We start from the raw sequence: 27998 nt of genomic DNA, 5'->3' as shown, positions 1-27998 counted from the left end.
TGCTTCCGGTGACGAGGGGCTGCTGCTCCTCCCATGCATTTTTCACAACTGTTTTGCCCAGAGAGCGAATGTCGATGTCTTGCCAGGATTTCTAATAAACGCTGGGCTTCTTCTGGTGTGAATTGCCTGTGATAGCGCATTCTCGATATTCGAAACATTATTTTCGTTTTTTTTGTGATCAGGACGACCTACTATCTGTATAAATCATCGAGGAATCAGAGGATATAATCAAGATCAAGTAAATTCCAGGTATGTGGACAGAATGATATATTGTTGCCTAATGACGTAGCCAGGGTAGCTAGCTTGCTAGCTAGCCATCTACTGTGATCCACAATGTGGGAACGGCTCGTGTTACTAAACATGAGCATGGAGTTGGGTAGCTAACTATGTTAGTGAATATGTGACCCAATTAATATGCTTCGTTCAACCAATTGTTTCAACTTGTTTTATCGACATTAGCTTGCAAATTGTTGTTTTGTACATTACTGGAGAATTAGAAGACTACTTGCTAACCAGCTGAAATATGTGACGAAAAATGGTACAATGGACGAGTGTTTTTGCTAACTGACCATGACTGTCGAATAAGTGGACCGTACGACGATATCAAGTCAGCATCGGATAAAACGAGACCAAAACACACCCCTTCGCTGTAAAGCTGTGCTCTCACTGACATTAGCGAAAAACACGGGCTTAACCCGCAGTTGCTAACGGGACGCGTAACTCGCGCTTGACTGAGCAAGAAGGTTGATGTAAAGGGTTGTTTAAAGTAGTTTCAGGTAGCCTATATTACTAGGTGAGGACTTTTGATGTATTGACATTGGTATTTCGAATGAGTCCATTTATACACCCGATTTTTTAACTGTTTATGTTATCTCTTACATACGACCTAATTCCTCTATAGGCGATAATACGAGCGCACGTTTGCCATTTCACGTTGCGGTCTAAATAACCAGAAAGCCTGTCCCTAACTTATATTTTATTCATAGGTGCATTGTGTGCCTTTTTTGTGCGCACTATAACACGCTATTATTATTCTCTCTTGAACATGGTGAGGTGGTGCACGGTCGCCAATAGCAGGTGACTGAAACTGAAGAACTGTTCTGCACAATTAACTGGTGTATGTTATACAAAACAGGCATTGTTATGTTCATTCAAGCAGCCTCAGGATCCAGAATATTCTATTGAAGGGTGCAGGTCGAAATTACCATATTTGACAAGAATTTATGCAGGCTTACAGCTCTTAGGAAAGTATTTATTTATTTTTTTAGAACAATGTTTGGTTATTTTGCTCTTGACCCCCAGTAACAGAAGAAACAAATGATTTGTCTCTTTTTATGCCCCTTCAAGAACTGTTAGATTTGTTTTGTTTTCTTTTACAGAGACTTCCGTTAACAGGCAGTAAACATAGCCAAGACAAAGATTTTTGATTTGTAGAACTGCATATTGAACTTCCATCGTGAATTATGCTTTAAGTTATAGTTAAGATAAGAAACAGCCTTTATTAAGAACCAAACATTCAGACGAGCTTAACATTGAAGTTGTTCTAGTAAAAATAAAAATAAAAAAAAACTTGAATTTCAGTTGCAAATTTGCCATTTAGGCTAGTTATTGCAGTTTCATGCATCATAAGTTAATGCAAAAAAAAAACATGTATGTATGGTGGTCATTGTAGGATTTGCAATATATAATGTAATTAAACACATGAATATGAGTAGTTCTTTGATTTTTTAAATTCAAATTGAAGAAAAGTCAGCAATGAATATGGCAAATTGATCAAAGATGAAAAAAGAACCACCAAATAAGAACCACCAAATATTTTTTGACAAGAGAGTAGAATTGAAACGCTGTGTAAATATCAGGTTTCAGATGGCTGTAGTCCATATCACCTTGCTTGGAGAATGCGCTGTGTGGCTTTTCCTATCGACTGTGGTGACTTGCAGAGATGCGATCAGCTAGAAGTGAGTGTCTCATGTTAGAACATTAATGGTAAAGTAATGTTTCCCGTAAAGATCACAGCAGGTGAATCGATATGTCCCATCTCCTCTTCTACCTGCTAAATTGGTCTTTTGCACCCAGGTCTAAATGTGGTTCTTCTTCGTTTTTAATTGCAGGGTCTAAGAAAATAAGAACCTCTGTTTTAGAAGTTAGATATGCTCAGGCCCGAAGGTGCCGGTCATTTTGTGACGGTGTTTTGTAGCGGATATCATGTCCCAGATTGCGCTGTCTCTGGTGTGACATTCATCTGCCTTGTCTGTACTTCTGGTGCCTAGTTTCTCCACTCGGATTTTGCCTGTCAAGCGAGATTTCCTGGAAATTTGCCCGACCCTCATTGATTTTCTGTCACAGTTTACAATAAGCATCAAAGCCTGGGGGAAAAAAATTAATCCAACAAGCGTATGAAAACATTTTTTTGTGTGATGTTGTGGATAGTTTTAGATTTTCTTGGTAGCTGAGAGGGTGCATAGCTACATGCTGTATCTTGCAAGGCTGTCTATCTTACTTTCTGCTTGTAAGTGCATCATGGTGGGGAGGATCCAGTTGTACTGATAATCGGTCTTCTACTGTGTAGATGTAGACTGATAATATGTACCAACTTGTATAGTATGCACAGAAACACATGGAAGACATATTTTCACATTTTGGCTGTTGTCATGATTATTGGGTCTAGTGTTGGGTTGTGGTGTACATTGAACTGTCTCACATGCCAACAGTAGATGTATCCTACCAGAATATTTGTTTGCTTATGTATGTAACCCTTACTTCAGTGCTAAATCTCAGTTCGGGAGGTTTTGTCATTATTAAACTGTAGACATTTGCTAGTGTGCAAATCTTTGAATGAGGCTTTTCCTTTTGGCCAGTGGGCAAGTAATGAAAGTGTGTTATTGTTCGGAGACCTATTCTACTGTTCTCTATCCATTCATGGGGGAAAAAAGCAGAAATCATAATGTCCAAATTGTTGAAAGTGTAAAAAAAAAAAAAACCACGCACACAAGTTCATTGTCTTGAAAACTGTATATTGGTACGTTTGGGCAAATGTCAACGGACTGTCAAAGTTGCTATTCTTCGGTGTTGTTGAGTTTGAATTCCTTGAGGGGATTCAGTTCAGTGCTATAAGTAAGGCTGAGGATGCTGCACTGTGCCTGCGTGCTGAAATGAGGTCCGGCCTCTTGGCTGCCTGCTGTAAAAGTGAAAGCTGGTATGCAGATCCTCTCTGCCCCAGGGAACCCTGGGAAGGTTTTCCCCTTTTCCCTCTGAGGCTGTGGGATGGAGTCTCCGCTGCTCCTGGCCTCGGTCCCTCAATGACTCCTTGTTCTCGTCGCCTGCGATGAAGACGCCCCCGCCAGCTTTCGCTGAATAATGAGGAATTTGTGGCGGAAGTGGAGGAGCGAGCGCTCGCTCCTTAAAGAGATCGGACACTCGTTTGCTGGACTCTGTCCGTCCGTTAAAAGCCCCTGTCCGTCCCGTCGTGGCCCGCCTGAAGGGGCTCGTCACAAACGCTCGCTCCTCCGGCTCGTGCATCACCTGGAGGCCTCTTCGAATATCTCGCGTTTTATTCCCTCTGGAACAGCGGGTCAGCATCATCTCTTTAGAAAAGAAAAAGGAGGTGTGGCTTGGTGTGTGGCAGCACTGTCCTTTAAGAACAACAGTAACTGTGAATGTGAATGTGAATAATTGACTGGAAGTGGTGTGGTCCTTTTATTTTGTGCCACATGGCTCTATTTTGCCAGTTTTTGGACTGATCACAGACGAGTGCGTGTTGTGTGTAGAGAGAGAGAGAGAGGGAGGGGGGGAGACAGAGAGAGAGAGAGAGAGCGGGAGGGAGAGAGATTGTTATATCATACTGATAAACAATTTATGACTCAACTAGCTGTTATTTCTTTCATGCTGATGTCTCAAGTAATTTGTGTTGCTGAATGAGTTTGATATTCATGCATACAGTTTCAAACGTGCAGGAATCCTAGTAATAATTTTCTTCACTGGAAATGGAAGACATTCAATTTCTTTTATCTGAAATGGCCTGACACTGAGGTTCAGGTATCTTAAACCTGATCTAGACAGCAAATTTAAGTTCTACTTTTAATGGAAAGACTGCCAACCATCGTGTATTTCGATTCTGTGGTTTATGGTCTGTGATAAATTGGCACGTTTTAGATATCCGGCATTGTTTCACATTTTAAACTGCTCTGTCCATTTTAGAATAATTATTAACACACTTAATTGCAAATAGGCCTACACATAAACCTTTTTTATTTCCAGTGTATAGCAGAGAACAGACTGTTGAGCTGAATAAACCACTTTGGTTAATTGTTTATAAGACCGTAGTTGGAAATGTAACACGCTTCTTATCACAGTTTACACTCTCGTATAAAATCGTGTCCTGTTTTTCTGTCCCTTTTTTGTGGGGAATATGGTCGAGAAAATGGGGAGAAATGATTTGTTCCTGCTTTTCCCGCAGTGCTGGTTTGAGCAGCAGCTTGTTGTTGCAGTATTTCTGTGGAGTTTTACTGCCTGCTAATTTAGGTTTATTCATCCACTTAGCATCCACAGTGTAGCCCGCACCGCCAAGACACTGGGAGCGCAAAGCCGCTTGAAAAGGCAGTGGAGTTTGGGTCTGTGCCGAGGCTCTCGGTGAATGCAACCAAGTGGGCCGGAAATAACAGGCTGCGAAGCTGACTCATGACACTGGACTCACACACTTCCTGCAGGACAGTGGAGTGCCAGCAAAAGGCCAGAACACAGGCTCTGGGGCAGCGCAGAGAGGACTTTTCCCTGCGTCCGGGCCAGCGCAGGGAGGACCTTCTCACTGCGTACAGAACATTGTGATCCTGCGCGGACTGTGCTGACTCGGTGTGCGGTCAGTGATATTGATTTAGTGATTTAGGCCACGCGCGCGTGTGTGTGATTACTGACCCCAGTAAACGGCCTTCCAGTGTTTGTGTTTCTCCACAAACTTTGTGGAGCTCGTCAGAGTTTAATGTGAAACACTGACAGTAAACACCTCTGTTTTCATGTGAAAGTCTTTTTTTTTTTTGTTAGGATTTTTGTGCTTAGCAAAGCGTAATTTAATACTTTAAAACTTGTATCACTTGAATACAAAATGTACTTGCACTCAAAATGGGTCACAGATGGGTGTCACAAGGCCCCCATGAAAAAATGATCTTACTGTGTATAATACATTTTAAGCTATGTCTGGAAAACATCAAAGACGTGGGTTATCCTACTATTTATCGTACTGTTTTATAAGACTCCCCTCTCTCGACCACCGGTGAGAGCCTGTCTGTAGGCCGCTGTTCATGACGTCCCTCAGCCATGGTTGGATGTCTGATTGTTCACTAGAAAGGCTCTTTTTACCAAGGGCTCCTGGATGTGAGCTCCTCAGCTAGGCTAACTTCCGCTGGATGCATTCCGCTGTTTTTTTAATCCCGTTTCCTGGGGTCAGTGAAACCTTCTCTAGTTTCACTCTGACTGACTTCGGGTTTTCTGACTTGCTGACTCCTGGGACTGTGTCCAGTGGTTTATGACAGTGCGAGTGCACAGGTGCATTATAACAAATAAATATTAACTAGACGCTAGACTTGAGTGCCATAACCCTTGTTTATGACTCTTGCTATAATTAGCATGTTTACAGAAGATTATCTGCACTTCATGGCCTTGTCTGTGGAGTCTTGAATGTTGGTGAACTGGTCTTATTTGCTCTTTTCATTGTATTGTCCACAAAGCGGTTTATAATGAGTCAGAGCTGCAGGAAGACTCCGTAATGTCATATGATTCTCGAAAATATCTAGATAAACCCTGAATTCTTGACATTGAAATTTCTGCCTATCTCGTTGAAGCCAAAACATTCCAGGACAGTTCATGCTGTACGTTTTTGTGCCCAAAAAACAGCGCGAGTGGCAGAGGGTGTCCTTGAGCACATCCTGTAATAAATATTAATGAGCTACAAAGTGGCACCAGTAACGTATTTTACCAGCTGACACCTGTTAGGTTCGGCTGTCAGTCAGCTTCGTATAGTACAGTCTGTGCCGATGTGTAGTGAGGTACAGGAGGGTCTGATGGGAAGATGGGGATAAGGGGCGTGGCTTCTCCCACTGAGGGGTCACTTGTCTCTATAGCAACAGTGGACAGGAGCGCAGTTGGAGTCTTTGTCCAGCACTACAGGTAATCAGCTTTGAACTGTGAGTTTGACGCTTATTTCCTTCCTTGTATATTTTCCTGCTGTTTCTGATGGTATTCATAGAGCTCATTGTTTGGTTTCTCAGTGCTGTTCTCATTAGCTGTTGGCCTTTTGACCATCTGGGTCTCTCCTGTTGAAACGTGTCAGCCGTTGTGGAGTCCACAGATTTTAAGCAGAAAAATTATCCTTTTCAAATATTTATTTATTGAGATTATGATTTCTGTGAAATGCGGGCTGAACCCAAAACGAGGCAGACCTTTCAGGAAGCACTTTGGCTCTGTAGTACGCAGGAGGAATAGTCTCCGAGCTTTAGCTGGTGCTCAGTACAGTGTTAGCTATGTTCACTGCCTGACTGCCAGCCTGCACAAACCAAATACACAGTGGTGCTGTTTAATGGGTTATTTGCTTCTAAACAAACCAAAACCTTCTGGAAATGTTTTTCTTTCTTTTTTTTTTTTTTTTTAAAGCAGAAACCACTAATTTGGCTCTCCATATACCAGGGTCATTGAGGCCTGGGCAGATTTTCTTTTCTTGGACCTGCCATCACTCTGTAATTTGAGGACTGAGATGCATCTGGCTTGTCATTATCACCACAGAGTTATGATGTGTTCCAGAGTTCCAGCGAAAGAAACAATAAAAAATTGAACATTACCGTGTCAGTACGTTTGTACAGGAGACAGCCTTAAAATGTGGATATTACTGTTTAGCATGCAAATGACTGCAGAGGCATTGGGAGGAATGTGTGTTTCCGTGTGCGGTGGTGCGGGCACGTTGTACAGATATCGCCTTGCAGGTCACAGGTTAATGCGATTGCAGCCTCTTATCTGTGCATAAATAAACAAATGCTCCTGGCCCTCTCCCAAACACCGCGGACCAACAGGTCCTGAACTTTAAGCTCTATAACACTGTGCCTGCATTCAATCAGCGTTTGTCCTTCACTTGCAACTTCAGCTGCAGGTATTTTGATTGAATTCCAGCCGGCCTTAAATGATGCAGTGTTGGGGGAGCAGGTTCTGAAGGCCGTGGAGAATCGCTTGCGTTTCAGTTTTCGGTGGGTTCCTTGTGCCAGTTTTCATTTAAGCCCTAATTTGGCACATGTGACTCTGACTCTGACTCTGTTGAGTGAGGAGTGCTTTGTTAGAGTCTAACATGCCAGCAGTTATGTTTGCTGGGGATTTATTGTAATGTCTAATGAAAGGCACAAATTAACCGGTTAAACCAAATTAAACTGTAAACCAACCGTTTATAAGTTTCCTCGAAACTTATAAATATTAATGTTGATGTGATGAATTCTGTGTATGTGTAATCATTAACAGGCACCTCTCCGCCATTCAGTCTGGAACGTGCTTTCCCTTCCGTGGACTCGAACATTGAGCACGACGCCTGTTTTCAGATTTTATCTTCGGTTTTATGCCTGCAAAATTAAATTGAAGAAATTTGAAATATTAATAACAAAAACGACGAGTTCCATCATGAGAACCAGTTTACAGCTGGCGGGAGAAATGGTTGAATTTGTTAATGCGTTGGCTTTAATGGAATGCTCGGGTGTGTGCTTCCTTGGTGGTGTCGCCATGGTGATAATGTCTGCAGCCTGTCCCGGGGAAGGGTCACCAGCAGGAGCAAGTAGTTTTGGGATTATAATGCCCCGTACGGTTTCTGGCATCCCACTCAAACACGTCTCAGCAGCTCAGAGCCTTTCTGCTGTCTGCCCCAGTCAGAGGCGCTCTGAGTGACGCTAACGCGCGACTTCGTCTGACTACCAAGAGCCCGGCGCCCTGCCACCGTCCCTCAGCACATTTCGTTCTCTGTGGGGGGGTGGGGGGGGGGCAGTCATTTGAGTAGGCTGCAAGCCAGTGCACTGACAATAACAAGCTACGGGGACAGCTGCTGTTTTTGAAGGCCAGCCTTTGAGTCTGTTTTTCTTTATCTTTTTTTCATTTTTTATTTTTTTAAAAGTTAGGTTGAGTTTCATCCATGGAGCGGAGATCTTCTGGTCAGCAAGAGGATGTTAACCCCCCCCCCCCCCCCCTTGTCCCCAGAGCATGGCGCTTTCCAGCGAAATACGCAGACGGGATGACGGGGGGAGGGGTTAGAAGAGGGTTGGTGTGGAAGGGCTGGCTCTCCCTCCGTACTCCAGAGAAGTTGAGAGACGACCTGGCTTGGCCCAGCCGAGCACAACATCCTGTTGAAGCGCTTGTTTATAACTGTGCAGTGCACACACAGCTCGAGTGGAACTGGGACTCTACGGTTTTAGAAATGAAATTCCTAGTAAAATTGGCACACATAAGGCTTCTGTTGCCAAAATGAACGCATAGAAATCCATTTAATGGCCACCTGGCTGAAGTGTGAACTTTTTACCAGTTAACACACAACACAGTTTTCTGGTTTCATACTCACTGTAATTTATGGCTCCAGATATAAATTAGGCCTAAATGAACTCCCTGAACAACACTGATGAGTTAATCAAATAGCCTCCATTTTATCATACATTTGGATTTTCTGACTCATCCCAGCTTGGATGAATTACCCCCATTGCTTTGTTTTCTGTTTTTATCACTTATCTGCTGCTGGATATTTTCGGTAGGAGTTCTCGTAAAGTATCTCACTCAGTGCCTTGGGACTTGAACCTGCAGCCTCTTAAGATGCTTTCATTGATCGGTGCAAAGCGCTGCTGGCCTGACATGCGATGTAGTAAACAGATACAGAATATAGTGCTGCGTGCGTGCTGCGTGCGTGTCTGTGTGTCTGTCTGTGTGTGTGTGTGTGTGTGTGTGTGTGTGTGTGTGTCCTGGGTTTGCCTGTCTCCGGAATGTTCTGCACGTCTGTTAATCAGTTTGCCTGGTCTGATTGCGGCACTGCAACAGAACCTGCCGTTGTGGTGTCTGTGAGAATGTGCTGTCTGTGAGAACGTGCGGTCTGTGAGAATGTGCGGTCTGTGAGAACGTGCGGTCTGTGAGAATGTGCGGTCTGTGTGCTGTCTGTGAGAATGTGCGGTCTGTGTGCGGTCTGTGAGAATGTGCTGTCTGTGAGAATGTGCGGTCTGTGTGCGGTCTGTGAGAATGTGCTGTCTGTGAGAATGTGCGGTCTGTGAGAACGTGCGGTCTGTGAGAATGTGCGGTCTGTGTGCTGTCTGTGAGAATGTGCTGTCGTGAGAATGTGTTACTGAAGTAGAGCAGGGCGGTGTTGGCTCCGCTCCAGTGCAGTCATAATGAAACTGAAGCGTTCTCCGGTAGCTGGCGGCAGACTGAACCCAGTGCACTGAAGCAGGCGCTCCCAGGGTTACACAGCGGTTACACAGGGGTTACACAGCGGTTACACAGGGGTTACACAGTGGTTACACAGGGGTTACACGGGGGTTACACGGGGGTTACACAGGGGTTACACAGGGGTTACACAGCGGTTACACGGGGGTTACACAGGGGTTACACAGGGGTTACACGGAGGTTACACGGGGGTTACACAGCGGTTACACAGGGGTTACACAGGGGTTACACAGGGGTTACACGGGGGTTACACAGGGGTTACACAGGGTTACACAGCGGTTACACAGGGGTTACACAGGGGTTACACAGCGGTTACACAGGGTTACACAGCGGTTACACAGGGGTTACACAGCGGTTACACAGGGGTTACACAGCGGTTACACGGGGGTTACACAACGAACACTCCACCGCGGGGTCCAGAAGGGGCCCGCTCAGCTGCTTCTTTTCATGTGGACCTTTCACATTGTGTACCTTCAGCCACGTGCTCCTGCTTCCTTCAGTTGACTGGGTGGATTAACGACTTCATTGTTTTATGTGCAGTAAAGGAAAGGGTATGATCAGGGGGCAAAGGTTAAAGAGCAAAGGAGATGGTACATATAAGAATGAACGGAACTGACTTGAACACCCCCCCACCCCACCCCCAACACACACAACAAACGCCCCGTGTAACCTATTTGCCTAACTACTAAATTAGACTACTAAAATTACAAATAAAATTTGAATTTATTTGGAATTGTAAATAAATATTTACATTGAAAATATAGAAATATAACAAAGGTTCAAAATATAAAAGAATCAAACTAAATTTAAAGATAATTGTTCCCTTTTTTGTGTTAAAATTAGAATTGTTGGCTCCCCTGAAGCAGCTCACTTTCTGTCTTGGTACCTGGTTACATACAAGCTATCACAGCGACACACTTAATTAGTTGAAAGGTGCCGGACGTACAGTAGCTAGTCTGCAGTCACCTTGCATGTTGCCAGGCAGACAGCACACAGCCGTAACTCAAGGAAGCCTGCTCAGGTTACACCCACCCCGCCTCTGGCCAAACCTTGCACACTCTTCAGCAGCACAACAACACGACCCATTTAGTAGATGTGCTCCTAAATATGACAGCCCCACCCTAAAAGACGATGGTGCATTTCCCTCCAACGACTGTTATTACATGCCGTGGGAACAGGCAAATTTTTTTACATCGTATCAAAGCAAACGGCTTATTTTCTGGCAAGTCAGCGATTTATACGTTGTTATGTGATTATGCTGTAGCATTTATGACATTGTGCGTGAAAAATAAACTGTCAAAATATGTTTTGTGAGAAGTCGCCAGAACAGGTTTGGCCTCTGTGTTTAGGGCCCGAGCCATTTGGCAGGCCTGAGAAGCCAGGCTAAGCGCTGCTAGCCCGCGCAGGCCAGGCTAAGCGCTGCTAGCCCACGCAGGCCAGGCTAAACGCTGCTAGCCCACGCAGGTCAGGCTAAGCGCTGCTAGCCCGCGCAGGCCAGGCTAAGCGCTGCTAGCCCACGCAGGCCAGGCTAAGCACTGCTAGCCCGCGCAGGCCAGGCTAAGCGCTGCTAGCCCGCGCAGGCCAGGCTAAGCGCTGCTAGCCCGCGCAGGCCAGGCTAAACGCTGCTAGCCCGCGCAGGCCAGGCTAAGCGCTGCTAGCCCGCGCAGGCCAGGCTAAGCGCTGCTAGCCCGCGCAGCCGGTCTTTCTGATGCGAGTGTTAAGGGGTTAAAGGCCTCTCCCGTTTCTCTGCCAGACGGGCTGTCCTCTCCGGTTTCCTGGAAGGCCTCCCTGTTAAAGCTCTGAGGCTCCGTCTCGACTTGTCAGACGGCGGCGGTGACAGACGCTCGTTTTTCCCGTGTCGCCCCACCCCACCCCCACCCCCAGCGCTATTTCAGCGCAGTAGTGGCTCGCCAGAGGCGGCTGTAACATTCTCAGGCTCGTCTCCTGCAGGTCATCCAGTCCCGCGGAGAGGAATTAACCTGGTTACGCTGTGCGGGGTTCCTGGGGCGCGGCGCTGTGTGGAGTTGGCTCTGGCGCTGAGCCCGCGTTTGCGGGGCTGCTGCTCGCTCCGCTCCGAGCCGCGGTCGCTCCGCGTAGCGCTGCTTTTATTGGGCGCCGTCCAGATCCCGGGAAAAACCCAGTCCTGCTGCCGGGAACTCTCTTTCAAACCCCCCCTCCTTCCCTCCCTCCCTTTCTCCACTTGAATTGGTTCAAAGACAACAACCCAGTTCTACCCCACGAAGAGAAGAGGGTAGCTGCTTTTTTTTTTTTCCCCCGGTGAAGTTTGAGTTTGCCTTTCTCTTCTGCCAAAGCTGAGAGTGTCTCTGTGGATACATGGGCATTGACCACCCCCTCCCCCCCCACCTCCTTCCCGCCATCAGAACACGCCACAGAGCTGCGGGTCGACAAACTCTCAGCCACTTCATTATTCTCCTGTAAAATTAGCAGCAAGAAAAACAAACCCCCCCCCCCCCTTTCCTCTCCCATGGCTCTGAGAAATCAGAGAACCGAGTGGCTTGAACCTGGGTCTTCTCGTCAGCCTATAGTGGTGGAGTTCTGATAAAAATTAGATTTAAGTCCCTACTCAGTATTTTATGAATGACTGACCGAAACATTGCGTTTATATTGCACTTTTCCAGATGCACACAGTGCTTTACAGTGATGTGGGGAACACCAATGTGTTAGCACCCACCTGGGTGATGCACGGCAGCCATTCTGTGCCTGAACGCCCACCACACATCGGCTGAGGTGGAGAGGGACAGTTCTTAGTCAACTAACAATTTTTAGGCAATTAAATCTGGGGGAGGATCAGGTGGCAGGTTGAGGGAGCCAGGATGGCAGTTCTGCCAGTTGCAACTTGGCTTTCCCAGGAGGTCTCCCATCAAAGAACTAACAAAGCCCGTACTTGATTAGCTTCGGCCAATCGGCAGGAGCATTGCTTAACTTCGGCCAATCAGCGGGAGCATTGCTTAGCTTCGGCCAATCGGCAGGAGCAAGGTGCATGGTGGTATAGCTGCTGTCATGCTGGTACAGCCTGCATATAAAGTTCAAGCTGCTATACGTGGTTATTTACATGCGTGTTGGTATGTTGATATGCAGAACAGTATCCCTCTGTAGAGGATAACTAAGCTGGAGCCCTTTCTGTTATGGACACTCATTGAATAATTTATGAATCATGTTTTGTATGCAGGCCTTGCATAACTGTGCTTCTTTCTGTTGAAGTCCTTCTGTGGAATATATTTCTGTATGACTCTACTGGTCTACAACCTCCCCAGACATTCCCATGTCACCCCCCTGCTCACTGACCTCCACTGGCTGCCTGTTATGGCTCGCATCAAATTTAAGACTTTGGTGCTTGCATACCAGGCAGCTAAGGGGTCAGCACTAGGATACATCCAGAGGATCATCAGACCCTACACACCAGCCAGACCTCTCCGTTCTGCCACCTCTGGACGCTTGGCACCTCCCCCTCTTCGTGTCTGTACTTCCCATTCGCGTCTGCTGCCTGTCCTGGCCCCTCGCTGGTGGAATGTCGTTTCTGTGGCGGTCAGAACAGCAGAGAATCTAACTACCTTCAAGCGCAGACTAAAGACTCATCTCTTCAGGCTGCACCTCTCCCCACCACTCCCTAGCCTCTAGTTTAGCTCAATGTACCTAGGTAGGCGAATGTGATCACGTTAGTTTTTATTTGGCAGGATTGTTTTTGTCTGATTCTGATTAGGCAAATGTGATTTCAGTGCTAGTTTTGTACTAGGCAGGATTGTTTGTTTGTTTGCTGAACAGGTTACTCTACAGGGTTGGAGTCCTGATCTATGTGGTCACTTCTGGCACTACGATCTTTACTTCACTCCAGTGTGTTTTTTCTGCACCTCTGCACCTTGAACTGATGCACTTGTTGTACGTCGCTCTGGATAAGAGCGTCTGCTAAATGCCCGTAATGTAATGTAATGTAATGACAGTTTTCATCACATTTTTAATTGCTTTTAACACATTTCAGCCTTCTACAACATAAATAAATGAATAAAGTAATAAAGGCGGGTTATGTTATGTTCAGGAGCCACTCTAATCTCTGCTGGTTCCACCGCTGGGTGACTTCGCGTGGAAAAGCCTGTAAATATTTAAAGGTCTGGATTTCAGGCCCGCGTTCGCGTTCGCAGGCCAAGGGCTGTTCAGCGGTGGAATATTTTAAAACCTCGTGGCACTTTCTGAAACTTTGACTATTAAAGTCGGAAACTTGAATGGTATTTGCATCATGTGGATTTGCTTAAGTTGTGGAAATCTGTATCTCGGTGTGTAGCGCTTTCTTTCAGTTGCTGGCCTATATTATTTCAATTAACGTCCCTGTTACACGGCGTAAGTAATTCTGCATTGGGTGTGTACTTGTCCCGCTTGCCAAAAGGCTTAATTTCTGACTAACAGTGCACTTTAAGTGTTGGTTTTTAAGTTCCAGAAAAACATTATGGCTGCGTCCTCCCACAGCATTCCTCTCTGCAGCACAGGAGTGTCATTCTCTCTGAGAAACATTTTCCTGTGTGTGAGTGAGTGTGAGTGTGAGTGTGAGTGTGAGTGTGAGTGTGAGTGTGAGTGTGAGTGTGAGTGTGAGTGTGAGTGTGTGTGCGTCCTGGTGCGGGTGGTTGCCAGGTTCTGTTTTTCCTGTCTGTAACGCACAGGACGGGACTTGTACTCTGGAACTGGGGGGTGGTTGCCAGGAAGGCGTCCTGAATGGAGAAAAATAAATAAATAAAACTTACTCTGGGAAACTGAAAGTCTCAGATAAAGAATAGTGCAGACTTCCCCTCGAACCCACAGCACAGCGTTCACTGACATTTCTGTCCTGCATTCTGCTGGATGTTCATGGGCTCCCAAAGGGTTTTCACTGCAAAAACCAGAGAATAAGACTCTTATTTCTCACAAGACTTCATTCTTATTTTTTTTTTTTTTGCAAAATAAGACTGATATCCAGTGATGTAAGACAGCTGGACTCTTTTCAGCATTTGCCAGTGGGGTAAGACAATTTCACTTTACAAACAAAAAGTAACTTAAAACAAGGTAATATTTTCTACTTGAGATACAAAATAAGATTGCAAGATTGAAGCACTTAAGACAAGCCTTTTTTTTTTTTTTTTTTGCAAATTTTCAGGATGAAATGGTGCATAGAATAGGAACATGTGCCAGATACATTTTGGGGTGTGGTGTGGCCAATCTGGATTTTGATTTAAACCAGGGACCAGGGTGTAACATAAGGCAGGGTTGTTACCCTGGAGAAGGTTGCACGTGTCCCGCAGATGTGTGGTGCCTGAGATGTGTGTGCAGCTTCCTCCGCAGTGCAGGGTTCAGCACCCTCCAGTCCTTCTGGAATACCCCCCCCCCCCCCCCCCCCACCCCCTCCCCCCTGCTGTTGCGCTCTCTCCGGTGCCCCTCTCCCCCACACGCGAGGTAGGACCGTTGTATAAGGCCAGCCTTCTCTGCGAGCTCGGCGTTGGGTTCGTGTGACACCAGGGCCTTTTTTTAGGGCCAGGTTGTTTTCTTTTTGTCCCAGGGCGGTTTGTGGGGCGTGTTCTCCGACATGCCCAAACTGGACCCTGGGTTCTGCAACAAGAGATGAGTCATAAACAGCTCAAACTGTCACACGACCTGGAGGCCTAATCCATACGTTCCCCTGATTATTATAACATAAACAAATACATTTCACTCATCACGTTGTTCTTTGCCTTGACAAAAAAAGCCTATGGAAAAAAATTTTTAATTCCAAACTGTTGTCAGTGTGTTAAAAATATTCAAATGAGAATAACGTTCATATTTGAGGCACAGTGTTTCTAAGTAAGTGCATATGAATGCTGCTGTTGCAGTGCTAGAACGTCTACAGACTGCTTAAAATAGAGAACGCCTAATGTAGTTTGGATAAGAACAGATCAGTAAGTATGTGGGAATGTTCCTATCACATGGCAGGCAAATAAAGGATCTTGTTTTATTGAAAAAAGACGTGTTTGCTTGTTGAAATTCCATCTGAAGCCGTTAGATTTAGGGTTACGCGTGTGTCGCCTGTGTGTGCAGCGCACTGGACTGATTCTTCGTATTCTGTCGATGTTTGTCTCTCAGAAGCAGCTGTTCGAGCTGCCAGCCATGTTTGGCACACTGTGTCCCTGAGCCTGTTTTGCACATCGCTGCCCCCTGCTGGACCTCTGCAGAATGATCCGCTGGCTGCTCTGGGCCTTGCTAGTGGCCTTGCATACCGGAGTGAGCCGGAGCCAAGATGGTAAGAATAAGCCCGCCATAACACCTCAGCCTCGCACGCTAGCCTCGAATGCACACATGCAGGAGAGCTGTCACCATAGCAATGAGCTATTTGTGTATTAATCTAGTGTCAATTGGTGTCTGTGTGTGTGCGTGTGTCTGTCTGTGCGCGTGTGCGTCTGTGTGTGTGTGTGTGTGTGCGCGTGTGTGTGTGCGTCTGTGTGTGTGTGTGTGTGTGTGCGTCTGTGTGTGTGTGTGTGTGTGTGCGTGTGCGTCTGTGTGTGTGTGTGTGTGTGTGTGTGTGTGTGTGCGTCTGTATGTGTGTGTGTGTGTGTGTGTGTGTGTGTGCTCGTGTGTGTGTGTCTGTGTGTGTGCGTCTGTGTGTGTGCGTCTGTATATGTGTGTGTGTGTGTGTGTGCTTGTGTGTGTGTGTCTGTGTGTGTGCGTCTGTGTGTGTGTGTGTGTGCGCGTGTCCCCCAGGCCTCCAGCCTCCAGTACCTCAGGGAGTGAGAGTGGAGCCGGATTTTGGCTCTCAGGTGCTGTCCATCTCATGGGAGAAGAACCCCGCCTCTCCCAAACTGATGTATGACGTCCAAGTCCTCCGCACCGAGCTGATGGAAGTGGTATATAATGTACGTGTCTTTCTTTCCCCTTTCAGTTGGAAATTTAGAAATCAGCAGAGTATCCACAATTAAGATCTGATCAGGTTTAATTGCCAGCAGTAGCCTGCCTGTAGAGAAACATGGGTCATGTTGGTGTGTTGAGAACCTGAGGAGTGTGTTTGTTTTTTTTTTTTTTGTCGTTCCAGGAAACGATGGAGGTGAGACCCGATTCCCCTGGGAAGGTTCACCACTTCAACTGGACCTCCGGCGTACCCCTGGAGTGCACCTCCCACTCCGTCAGGCTCCGCTCCCGAGATCAGCAGCGCTCCAGCGACTGGAGCCCCCTGCAGACCGTTCCGGGTACAGGACCCCCCCTGTGTTCCTGACTCTAATTTGGGACTGTTACCGGGAGCCGCAGCCTGGGTCTTTTTGTCGGCCGACCCGGGGGTTTCTCCCGCCGCGGGGTCCTGTGCAGGCGGGCTGGTCAGGAAGCTCCAGTGGGGGCTGGCGGAATGTTGTAGTTTTATGTAGCAACTTGTTAGCAACTCACTATTTTAAAGCACGTAACAGCTTAGAAATTCACAGTTGAGATATTAATGGGTGTAATCATGTTGCAGAACAAAACGTGAAACTCTCTTGGGCTTATGTTAACCACTGGCCTTATTTTCTGCTGAGATAAAAATCCCTGTCGGGGGGGGGGGAAGCATTGGAAATCTGCCGAGGGAAACCATGGCTCATCATCGTCTTCCTCCGGTCATCATCGTCTTCCTCTCTCTCCAGGGATGGACATTCCCGACAACCCCGACGCAAAGATGTACCCCCAGGACCTAGTGGTCCTCGTGGGCAGCAACATGACCTTCTGCTGCATCATGGAGGAGGGGAAGCAGTTCGGCAGTTTCAAGTACCTGAGAGGCCCCCTGGCGAGCGTCCGGCTCAGTAGGCGGAGCTACGCGGGCACTATGACCAATCAGCTGCCTTCCATGCCCTCCGGCACCAACGTGTTGTGTATGGACGACAACAAAGGCTTGGGCTCCGGCGCCGTCGTGTTCGTCGGCTGTGAGTGATCTATCCCAGCATGCCGTTCTCCCCACCGCGGTTGAGTATGTACAGAAATTGTGTATCAGTCGATATCGCCGATCGGGCTGCTCTCATACTTGTTGCTCTGGGAAATTCAACCTTTATGTGAGTCAGAAAGGCAATTTGACCCAAAGCCCAGCCCTAAAATGGAAGATTTCACTGTTCTAGAAACAGCCTCTGAAACTCAAAAACCTGGCCAAGTCACCTGACCCATGCTTATCTGGAAACGTTCTGTTCACTTGTAGCCTATTGGGACATTGTATGGCGTGTCAAACACAAGCCTGCCACTTTATTCAGACCGCACCTTTCGGCTTTACTGCACGCGCTGGCAGTGAGACTGTGTCATGTGACCCTTGGCAGACCCTCCGGGGGACGGGAACCTGACGTGTGAGACCCGAGACCTGCGGTCTGTGGAGTGCCAGTGGAGCGCCGGGCGGGAGACGCACCTGCGCGGGGTCCGGCAGACATTTTACACCCTCAACGGCAGGTACAGTTCCCACAATCCCTCAGTTCCTTCTGAACCCTCACTGAACCCTCACTGAACCCTCATTGAACCACACTGAACCACACTGACCCCTCACTGAACCCTCACTGAACCTTCACTGAACCACACTGACCCCTCACTGAACCCTCACTGAACCACACTGAACCCTCACTGAACCCTCACTGAACCACACTGAACCACACTGATCCCTCACTGAACCTCACTGAACCACACTGAACCCTCACCGGACGCCCTTTGTTAGGGTTCTCATGGTTCTCACGGTTCTCACGGTTCTCGCGGTTCTCATGGTTCTCGCGGTTCTCGCGGTTCTCGCGGTTCTCACGGTTCTCACGGTTCTCCCGGTTCAGCCGAACTCCAGCACACCGGCTCTTTGCCTTCAGAAAGGCCCTGCTTGGCATTAGGAGGAGGTCAGGCTGGTGTTTCACCACTGCAGACTTGTCTCAGCCATATCATTAGCGTTAAAGTAGCGTTAGCATCTGGAGAACTAGCACCAGTAGCCTCATCCTGTTCCTGGGCCACTTTTCAGGAACTGTACTTCTGCCAATGAACTGGCCAGAAGTGGCAGGAGGGACAAGCTCCAGTGCAGACTGAACGCGACTCTGGAGGGGGGGAGCAGAGTGTTTACTCTGGAGGCCAGAAACCCCCTGGGTACAATCCATCTGAGTGACACGGCGGACCTCAGCCAGAGAGGTGAGTTCCCCCGGCACCTGTCACCTGTCACCTGTCGCCTGAAGCTCTCCACGCTCTTCTCCTTTTATTGCACATACCCTTACAGGGCACTGCACCGCGCTAACTGCAGGAATAATTTAGGAGCACATTTGCTAATTGGGATGCATTAGTGTGTTCCCAAATTTTTCTACTTATTTAGGAGACATGTTGGGCATGTAGAGCCCCACAGTACCTTATCGCGAAAACGTTCGGTAGCTTGATCTGGCCGTAGCGCACAGGATGTTGGGTGCGCTCCTCCCCTGATGGGCACTTCCTGTCCCCTCCGCAGTGCGACCGTACGCTCCGCTGAAGGTGGTTGCCACGGAGACGCGCGGACGGAACTCCAGCCTGCGGTGGGACTGGGGGACGAAGGGGTACGAGGCGCTGCTGCTGGAGTGCCAGGCCAGTGTGAACGGCAGCGAGCGAGCGTTCACGGTAAGCGGGCTTCCACCAAACGGGTGGGGGGTGGGGAGGGCAGAACTCTGAGGCCTCCTGGACTTTTGAAGTGGAGGGCGTGCTGTGCAGGGACTGGCTGGCTCACGGAGGCACAGGGAGGTCCTTCCCCCCCTCTGGGGAGCTAGCGAGGGTGGAGAAGCTCCGTGGTTGGGACGCGCCCGGACGGCAGGAAGTGCAAGTCACCCTGCTGCAGCGGAGCGGAGCGGTGGGGCTGGCGTGTGAGTGAGTCATGCCCTGTAGGCCGCAGTGCAGGGCGGAGTCGGGACTCTGGGGCACGATCGTGGCCCGGCGCGGGCGTTCAGCCCAGGTCTGCTTATCGATCCGTGTGTCGCTGCCTCCGTTCCGGTCAGCAGCTCCTGAATACAGAGCGCTTATTTGGGTATTTTAGGAGGGCAGCGCGCTCAGTTCTGCTCAGTTCTGCTCTGCTTGTGTTCGTGCGCAGCTGGAGTACGCGGGCCAGGGCCTGAAGCAGGCCGTGGTGACGGGGCTGGAGCCGGATGAGGAGTACTCTGTCAGAATCCGCTGCAGGCTGCAGAGCGCCCCCTGGAGGTGGGGTGACTGGAGCCACGATTACACCTTCAGGACCGAGGAGGAGCGTAAGTGCCTCTTTCACCAATCACAGGGCCGAGGGGGAGCGCAAGTGCCTCTTTGACCAATCACAGGGCTGAGGAGGAGCGCAAGTGCCTCTTTGACCAATCACAGGGCTGAGGAGGAGCGCAAGTGCCTCTTTGACCAATCACAGGAGTGCAATAATGATGCAGATTGCGACAAATTGGGACGCATTTCAAACGCTTTACCCTTCAAGGACAGTATGTACTGGTACACAGAAGGAAAATGTGAAAACAAGAAAAGGTGATAAAATGAACCCTTTATGGTGTGAGGTCACGTGTGATTAGAATGTTGTGACTGAACATTCTAATGCTGATGTCACAGTCACGACTGGGCACTGAGTTCTAGAACACTGATGTAGAATTTTGAAAAGACATTCCAAAAACATCCCCTCTTCAAATGGTTTGGGGTGTTTGTGTAAAAGTGTAGCCAGCTGGTCCATGTATGGCAGAAGGGGAGAAAGTTTTATCTATTCGCGGCCACACTTTCAGTTCCTTCTTTCGTCCAGTCCTCTGTATTCCTTATTCCTGGAGGTTGCTGTTGTGTGTGTTGCTATACTACCTGAATGAGTGAATGAGCTTTATTTGATCGAGCCCCCCTCTGGAATATTTATAAGCCATAGAATCACTTTTTACCGGCGACAGAGCCAACCATCTGTGAAGCACATTGACATGCATGAGCCTGCACTGCAGGCTTATCTCATTTGGGTGCCTGAGCGAAGGTTTCGCACGAGGTCGTGCGCATTCTTCCGTGGTTGCGTGCAGCGCTATGGTTGTGTAATATGATTATTTTATCTGATTCATCTCCAGGCCCTGATGCTCTGGACGCATGGGCCTGGATGGCCACAAACCAAACCGGCTACATCAAGTGGAAGGTAAGTGCATTTAGGGATTTGGCCAGGGTGTGTAGAGGTAGTGAAGGGCAGCCTTAGCAATGAAACTCCAGGCTGAATGCCGCAGTCTTGATGTTGACTATTGTACGTTGACTGTTGCAACTTTGCAATACTTAATCAACTCCATTTATAAAGTCTCCCAGTTTTTTGGTTTAAAAAAAAAAAAAAAAAAAAAAAAAGGGAAAGGTTTGCACGTGTCTTTTTGAGACTATTTGCTAAATCTAGTGCTTGTTTTGGCTTTTTATTTCCAATCACACTAAAATTCAGTCTTCAGGCTTCAGACTCACCAGCTGTCTTGTCTTTCCTCAGCCCCTCTCAAAAAGCCACGGCCAGATCTTAGGGTACCGGGTGACGTACGGCAGACCGGAGGAGGAGTACTGGCAGACGCTCTCTCTCCCGCAGACCAAGCACAGCGCCCTCCTCAGGCTCGGGCCCGACGGCGATTACATCATCACGGTCATAGCCCACAACTCCGCCGGCGAATCCCCTCCGGCCAGCGTCACCGTCCCACAATTCATAGCGGGCGAGACAGAAGGTAAGGGTGGCGAGGTGGTGGTGAGCTGGCACCAAACGCTGTTAAGCGAGGGTGCAGAACGTGTCCTTCAGGAGTTTATGGGCCCAAAACCTTTAGCACGTGCAAAAAATTAATAACACAACCAATGATTGGTGCAAAAGAAATAGCAGGACCAGTCATTGGTGATGTTATTGGGTTGTCTGTGCTGAAAGGTTTTGCACATACTGACGGCAACATCCATTTTGGAGATGCACTTAAGCCATTCTGTGTGGGTGAACATATCCCCCTAATTCACTGTGACATGAAGGCAGTTCTCCTTCGAAAATGGCGTCTCTGTTTTGGCAGGGGCGGTGCCCACCGTTCGGGTGGCTGGCAGCGCCGGAGGCTTTGACCTGTCCCTGCCCGCCGACGCCAACGCCAGCTGTGGCTACGTGGTGGAGTGGTGCCACGCGGGCAGAGCGGACTGCGACTGGGCGAAGGTGTCTGCCGGCAATGCCAGCGCCAGGATCGAGTCGGGTGAGCCCGGAACACCGCTTCAGCCGCAGAAGGGCGGCCATTTCCCTCCGGCCCTTTCCGTAGCTCAAGGCTTCGCTTGTTTTTAATGGTTAAGGCGGATTCAGGATTGGTTCCTTACGTGACTCTGACGTCTGATCCTTCTGTTGCTCACAGAGAGCTTTGAGGCTGGAGTTCGCTACAACTTCTCAATCTACGCCTGCACAGACCGAGCTCCTGAGCTGCTCGCGAGGAGAGAGGGATATGTGCAGGAGCTGGGTAAGTCAGTGCACTGACTCTTAGGTAACTGTGTTCTCACTCTTTTACTGCTCACTGACTCTTCCCTGACTGTGCTCTGACCCTAACTGTGCTGAGTCTTCTCTGACTGTGCTCTGACTGACTCTTCTCTGCTCACTGACTCTTCTCTAACTGTGCTCTGACTCTGACTGTGCTCTGACTCTGACTGTGCTCTCACTCTAACTGTGCTCTGACTCTGACTGTGCTCTCACTCTAACTGTGCTCTGACTCTGACTGTGCTCTCACTCTGACTGTGCTCTGACTCTGACTGTGCTCTGACTCTGACTGTGCTCTGACTCTGACTGTGCTCTCACTCTAACTGTGCTCTCACTCTGACTGTGCTCTGACTCTTTAGCTGTGCTCTGACTCTGACTGTGCTCTGACTCTTTAGCTGTGCTCTCACTCTGACTGTGCTCTCACTCTGACTGTGCTCTCACTCTGACTGTGCTCTGACTCTGACTGTGCTCTCACTCTAACTGTGCTCTGACTCTGACTGTGCTCTGACTCTGACAGTGCTCTCACTCTAACTGTGCTCTGACTCTGACTGTGCTCTCACTCTAACTGTGCTCTGACTCTTTAGCTGTGCTCTGACTCTGACTGTGCTCTGACTCTTTAGCTGTGCTCTGACTCTAACTGTGCTCTCACTCTTCTCTCCCTCTGTGCAGTCCCTGCCCAGCCCGTCTCCTCGTTAATGGTGGAGCAGTACAAACGGACGTCGGGTGCCCTTCTGAGTTGGGGCGACATTCCCCTGGAGAGCCGAAGGGGGTTTATCAGTGGATACTCCATCTACAGGGCCATTGGGACCCACCTTATGCCGATAGGTAACGTCTGCTAAACCTACGCTACCTTCACCCACTCATGCGCCCCAAGCTTCTTATTAGTTATGAATCAGCTGTCATAACACAAATGCAAATTGAGTACAGGTGGTTGTCATGACAAACGGGACTGTTTGTGACTCTGTGAGCAGAATGATGTTGATCTCCTTCGTTGCCTTTGCTCAACTCGCTCTTGTGCCCTGTGGTGGTTATGAATTGCGCAGCAAATCTAACCAATCCGGACGCCCGGAACTATACGGTGAGAAACCTGACCCCCGGCTTGTACAAGTTCACCGTGAAGGCTCACACGTCCGCTGGGTCCGACGAGGGCGCCACCGTGTCCCTCAACCTGGACCTGACCAGTAAGTGAGCGCTCCTGACCAGCAAGTGCATGCCCAGAAGATAACAGTCATTTTACTTGTATAGTGCATTTCGTAGCGCTTCAAGTTCACTTAAAAAGAAGAGAAAAAATATATATTCAGAGACAAACAAAACAATGTGCTCTCGGCAGCCTCTTGGTTATATTCACACCGTGTTGTGTTCCTGCCTTCAGCTGATTGGCTGGTTGGCGAGGTCCTTATTGCCCTGGGTGCGATGACCGCCTTCCTCATCCTCATGACTGTCGTCTGCTACGAGAAGAGGCAATGGTAGGACGTGGTGGTGATTGGCTGTTGGTAGGACGTGGTGGTGATTGGCTGTTGGTAGGACGTGGTGGTGATTGGCTGCTGTTTGAGTTGTGTCTCATTGTTCTTCTGAGTGCCCTGCTGGTGTGGCTTGTGCTGGTGTCCTGGGCGAGACGACAGCGCAGCCTCACTGGTGGTCTTGTGTCGGTTTCAGGGTGAAGAAGACCTTCTACCCCGAGATTCCAGAGCCCAAACTTCAGGAAGAGTGGTCCACCACACCCGTGAGTTCACCGGGCCGTGACTGAACCCCGAACCCCGAACCCTAACCCTACCTCTGCTCCCACCATTCCCCAAACTCACATACAGTGCGCTCCATAATGTTTGGGACAAAGACATATTTTTTTTCATGATTTGGCTGTGTGCTAGATTTATAATCGAAACAGTTCACATGTTGTTGAAGGTCACATTCTCAGCTTCTATGAAAGGGCATTCTTATACATTCTGGTTTCACCATGCAGATATTGCAGCACGTTTTGTGCACAGTCCCCCCATTTCAGAAAGCTGTGATGTCTGGGGCCGGAGGGCCTCCCTGGTGTATTTGGGGGTCTGAGCTGTGCCCCTCTTTTCAGGGGCCGTTTGGCGGCCGGACTCTGGACGTGCAGCCCTGCCCCCACAGCACGGTGCACATCGTGGAGGACCCGGGGCACGGGTCCGGCAAACCGGATCCCACGGAGGACGGAGAGGAAGACGAGGAGTCCGGCGACAGCTCCAGCGACACGGACTCGTGCGACCCGGTCGTCCTGCGCTACTACAACCAGGTGGTGGACGAGGGGTCCCGGTGCCCCCCCTCCACGGACTCCTCCGCCTCCTCCATGGCCTCCGCACGCACTGACGTCACGTACACCGGGATCCAGAGCCCCGCCCCCTGCACCTCCTCCTCCTCCTCTGCCTCTGCGGCGGCGGCGGGGGTGACCCAGCCGGAGGTCCCGCACACGGGGGGGTACCGGCCCCAGATGGCCCCCGCCCCGGAGCCCGCAGAGCCCCAGCAGGACTGCGCCGAGCCGGCCGAACCCACCGACCTCCCCCTCCTGGGCGGGTTCGGCGGGTTTGGGGGCTACCAGCCCCAGAGCACCTGGAGGGCCCCCACCCCGGAGACCCGCAGCCTCAACAGCTCCCTGGGGAGCCCCACCTCCGTCAGCTCCTCCCAGTTCCTTCTCCCCGACCCCGAGGCGGAGGAGGGAGGGGAGCGCGCCCCCTCCACCACCTGGTTCCACAGCCTGCTGTCGGGCAAACCCTGATTCCCCCCCCACCACCTGGTTCCACAGCCTGCTGTCGGGCAAACCCTGATCCCCCCCCCCCCCCCCACCACCACCTGGTTCCACAGCCCTCTGTCGTGCAAACCCTGACCCCCCCCTCACCTTGCACCTCCTCCAGTCTGCTTGTTTCAGGACACGGGTTTATTTCAGTAAGTGGTTTTTTGGCGTGTTCTCAGCAGAGCGCGCGCTGAGAGGAGCAGCCGCCAGGGCTAGCGCTAGGCTAGCCGCTGGGCTCGGCCGTGTTCACACAGCAGGTGTGTGAGAACTCGAGTGCTACCAGCCAGTTACACGGAGTGCGAGTTACTTTACTTCCTGAGGGTATTTTCAACCATTTCATCTGCAGTTTCTGCATTTTATTATGTTTCAGTTTCCCCCTCCAGAGCAGTATTCTACTTTCCTTTCTTTTTTTTTCTTTTTTTTTGGCTGTAGCAGTTTTGTTTTTCTTTTTTTTTGTTATGTGATATCCAGTTAAAGGAATTTCTATGGTGGTTGACGATTGATCAGGGGTGGATCCTCTTCCTGTCCTTCGTCGAGCTCCCGGGAATGTTGGCTAAACTACCAATGACTGTCGCCGTCATCGTGGGGGAAACAATTCACCACAATAAGCTCATTAGTGTATAAAACTGCCAAATATTGCCACAGATGTATACTTTCCAGTAGTCCCCTTAGTTACCTCCCTGTCCTTGTAGTTAGCTTTGAGAAATTAGAAAGTGAGGCAGCTTATTTTTTTAGATTCTGTGGTTGTGCTTATTTCTGTGTTTACCTGTTGAGGCATTACGACAAATTACTCTAACTACTTTTTGACTAAAAACCCTTTTTGTGACTTTTAAGTCATTGTAAACTACTTTCAGATACATGTTTACCTTTAAATATTGTGCTTCCTTTTAATATATTATTTCCTGAAAGAGAAATCACTGAACCGAATTGCAGCCTACTTGTTCGCTCGATGGCTGTTTCCTGTTGGCTTATTCTTGGACCTCCAACCGATGTTGGTTGAGCTTCTCCGGCGATGCAAATCTGCTCATAGTTCATGAAGCATGTTGTTGACACTAATACGTGAACGAAGCATCATTCATACGTGTGTGTATATTTACAGTGTGTATTTAACTATGACAGCTGTGAATGTGTTACTCGTACACTAGATGTAAACAGAGCTCAATCAATCTGAGTCTTACAGGCACAGGGCTGCATGGTTCTATCGGAAAGGCTCGGGGAAAGCGTCTGCGTGTGCACAGTAAAATGTCCTGTGTTAAATCAGCTCAAATGTGGCAGAGGTGGGAAAGTAAGCTTATCGATGAAGAGAAGATGCGATGAAGGGTGACGGAAATCGATTTTTTGAACAAACGGTGAAGTGATGGGGATCTGAGTCACGTGCTTCCGCTCCTCAACGCCCCAAAAAATGCACTCAGTTGGTCAAATGTGCTTTTTGAGATTGTAAAATGCTTCACCCAAAGGTGTTGTGAGAAACTACGCCTCTTAATTACTTAATTAGTCCTGACCCTTCATGCCAGCTGACATTTTGCCTGCATTTCTTGATTGGCTCATGGATGACAGCTGAAGGCTGTTCTTGCATCCCAATATGAAATTGGTGGAAACAAATCCTACGTAGACATTGGCCCTCCAGGACGGGAATTGCCCATCCTGGCTTCATATGTACTTTGTAAGACTTGAATTAGCACTGGACACTTTACTGTGTACAAACTGAAATTCATACATCTGCCCTTGTAAAAACTTGGTTTACTTGGTCTGTGTTCGGATCCACCAGCCAGACATTTTCCCGAAGAATGCCTTCTCAAATATCTGTTGCCTTTTCTCCCCAGAGAACATAAAAAATAATTTCACGTTTTACTGAGATGTTCATGTTCACTGACCATGATGAGGCAAACTACTGATCATTTTTCACAGAGCAACCTTAAGTACTCTTGAAAAGCTCACTACTTGGCTGTTTGCGGTGTTTCAGTGTGTGTGCAAGAGTGTCTGTGTGTTCGTGCATGTGAGTGTGTGTGTGTGAGAGTGTGAGCGAGTGTCTGTGTGTGTGTGAGTGTGTGTGTGTGAGAGTGTGTATGTGTGTGCATGTGTGTGTGTGCTCAAGTGTCTGTGTATGTGAGTGTGTGTGTGTGTGTGTCACTGATTGGGCTTCCTCTGACATCAGGTCTTCTCTAGGTTTTTCCTGCAGGTTCATCTGGGATTTGGTTCACATGGACATCATGTGAGGGGTGTAATGTGTTGGCTGCCTGGGTATGATGTCATCCTCAGCGTTGGCTGCTGGGTATGATGTCATCCTCAGTGTTGGCTGCTGAGTATGATGTAATCCTCAGGAATGGTGCTGGTTGCTACAGCAGTGTTAGTTAGCAAACCAGTGACCGGGATTCAGGACGCAGCCTACATCATTGGGTGGGAAAGTGGTTTTCATGGACTTACGGAATTCTTGCGCATTATTCTACATCTGAGCCTTAAATAATTAAGCTTTAAATACTACTGTGACATGGACATGGTTGTCCCTGGGGTTGGAACTGAATGGGAGACTCACCACAGGATGCGTCTTCCTCTAAGTTGTGACGTGTGTGGGATCAGTCCACAGTTTTGGAACGGATGACGAGGCTCGTTGTGGAAGGAGGGCCGAGTATGGAGTCACTCCAGGAGAAGGCCGGAGTCGTCTCTGTGAACTGCAGCATTGAGCTCTTCAGGCCACAATGCCCAACTGTCGTTTCCTCAGTATGTGAAGTCACACAGACCTTCGCCGTCCCTGCGTGTGTGTGTTTGTGCTGTGGCTTAAGGACTCTAGACTCTGGCTCGTAGGCACGCCCGTGGAGACTGACTGGAACCCGGAAATTGCTTTCCTGTTAACGTGCATATCAGGCAAGACTCCCGCAGGTCCCCTTGGAGACCTGCTGCAAAATTTAAGCGAGCTGTGACCGTCAGCTCGAGCTGAGCGCTTGTGAAGGTCGCCGATCTGCAGTCGCGCCGAAAAGAGAAAGCCAATTAAAAAAGGTTGCCGGTCGGACTGAAGGTTGAGCCGTTTCAGCAGGTGCAGGTGGAGTTTGTGTGAAAACAAGGCGGAGCTAGTCGCTCCCTCATTCTACGTGTTGATTGGCTCCACCCAAGCAAACTGGTTACAGTTCCTGGGTCTTTCTCTGGTTTTAATTGCTTTATCTTTTCCTATGTGCATGTTGCAGAACTTGTTCCTGTGTAGGCTAACAACTGTACCTAAGATATAATTGTTATGTACACTCATACTTGCTGAATATGTAAAAACACTAGTATTCTATTGACTGTGCAAAAGTGCATGATACTAACCTGGATTAAGAAGATTTCAAAAAATTATGCAAATGGCTGGTCGTTCGTTAAGCATTGAGAATGTTTTTTTTTTTTTTTCAGTTGGTGTAACACGGCTTAAATGACCCTAACACAAACCGTTTT

At 48.6% G+C, this 27998-nt stretch overlaps 1 protein-coding gene across 3 annotated transcripts; it reads left to right on the top strand.

The window, feature by feature from the left end:
• Positions 1-26: 26 nt before the first annotated feature.
• lifra (LIF receptor subunit alpha a) lies at positions 27-24616 on the top strand. 3 transcript variants are annotated; one of them, XM_035378561.1, is made up of 18 exons: positions 27-249; positions 15538-15694; positions 16153-16304; positions 16481-16634; positions 17055-17330; positions 17712-17838; positions 18383-18546; positions 18854-18999; positions 19463-19616; positions 20439-20503; positions 20831-21056; positions 21381-21551; positions 21705-21806; positions 22490-22645; positions 22864-23001; positions 23193-23286; positions 23477-23543; positions 23892-24616. In XM_035378561.1, the coding sequence occupies exons 2-18, from the start codon at positions 15628-15630 to the stop codon at positions 24558-24560; spliced, it is 2928 nt and encodes a 975-aa protein (XP_035234452.1). In that variant the 5' UTR covers positions 27-249; positions 15538-15627; the 3' UTR covers positions 24561-24616. The 3 variants fall into 3 exon arrangements, with proteins under 3 accessions (XP_035234452.1, XP_035234454.1, XP_035234453.1); XM_035378563.1 differs by lacking the exon at positions 27-249 and adding an exon at positions 6027-6159; XM_035378562.1 differs by lacking the exon at positions 27-249 and adding an exon at positions 14252-14443.
• Positions 24617-27998: the final 3382 nt, after the last annotated feature.

Source organism: Anguilla anguilla, chromosome 10 (genome assembly GCF_013347855.1).
Source record: "Anguilla anguilla isolate fAngAng1 chromosome 10, fAngAng1.pri, whole genome shotgun sequence".
NCBI lineage: Eukaryota > Metazoa > Chordata > Actinopteri > Anguilliformes > Anguillidae > Anguilla > Anguilla anguilla.
This window is presented reverse-complemented; position numbering and strand designations above follow the sequence as displayed.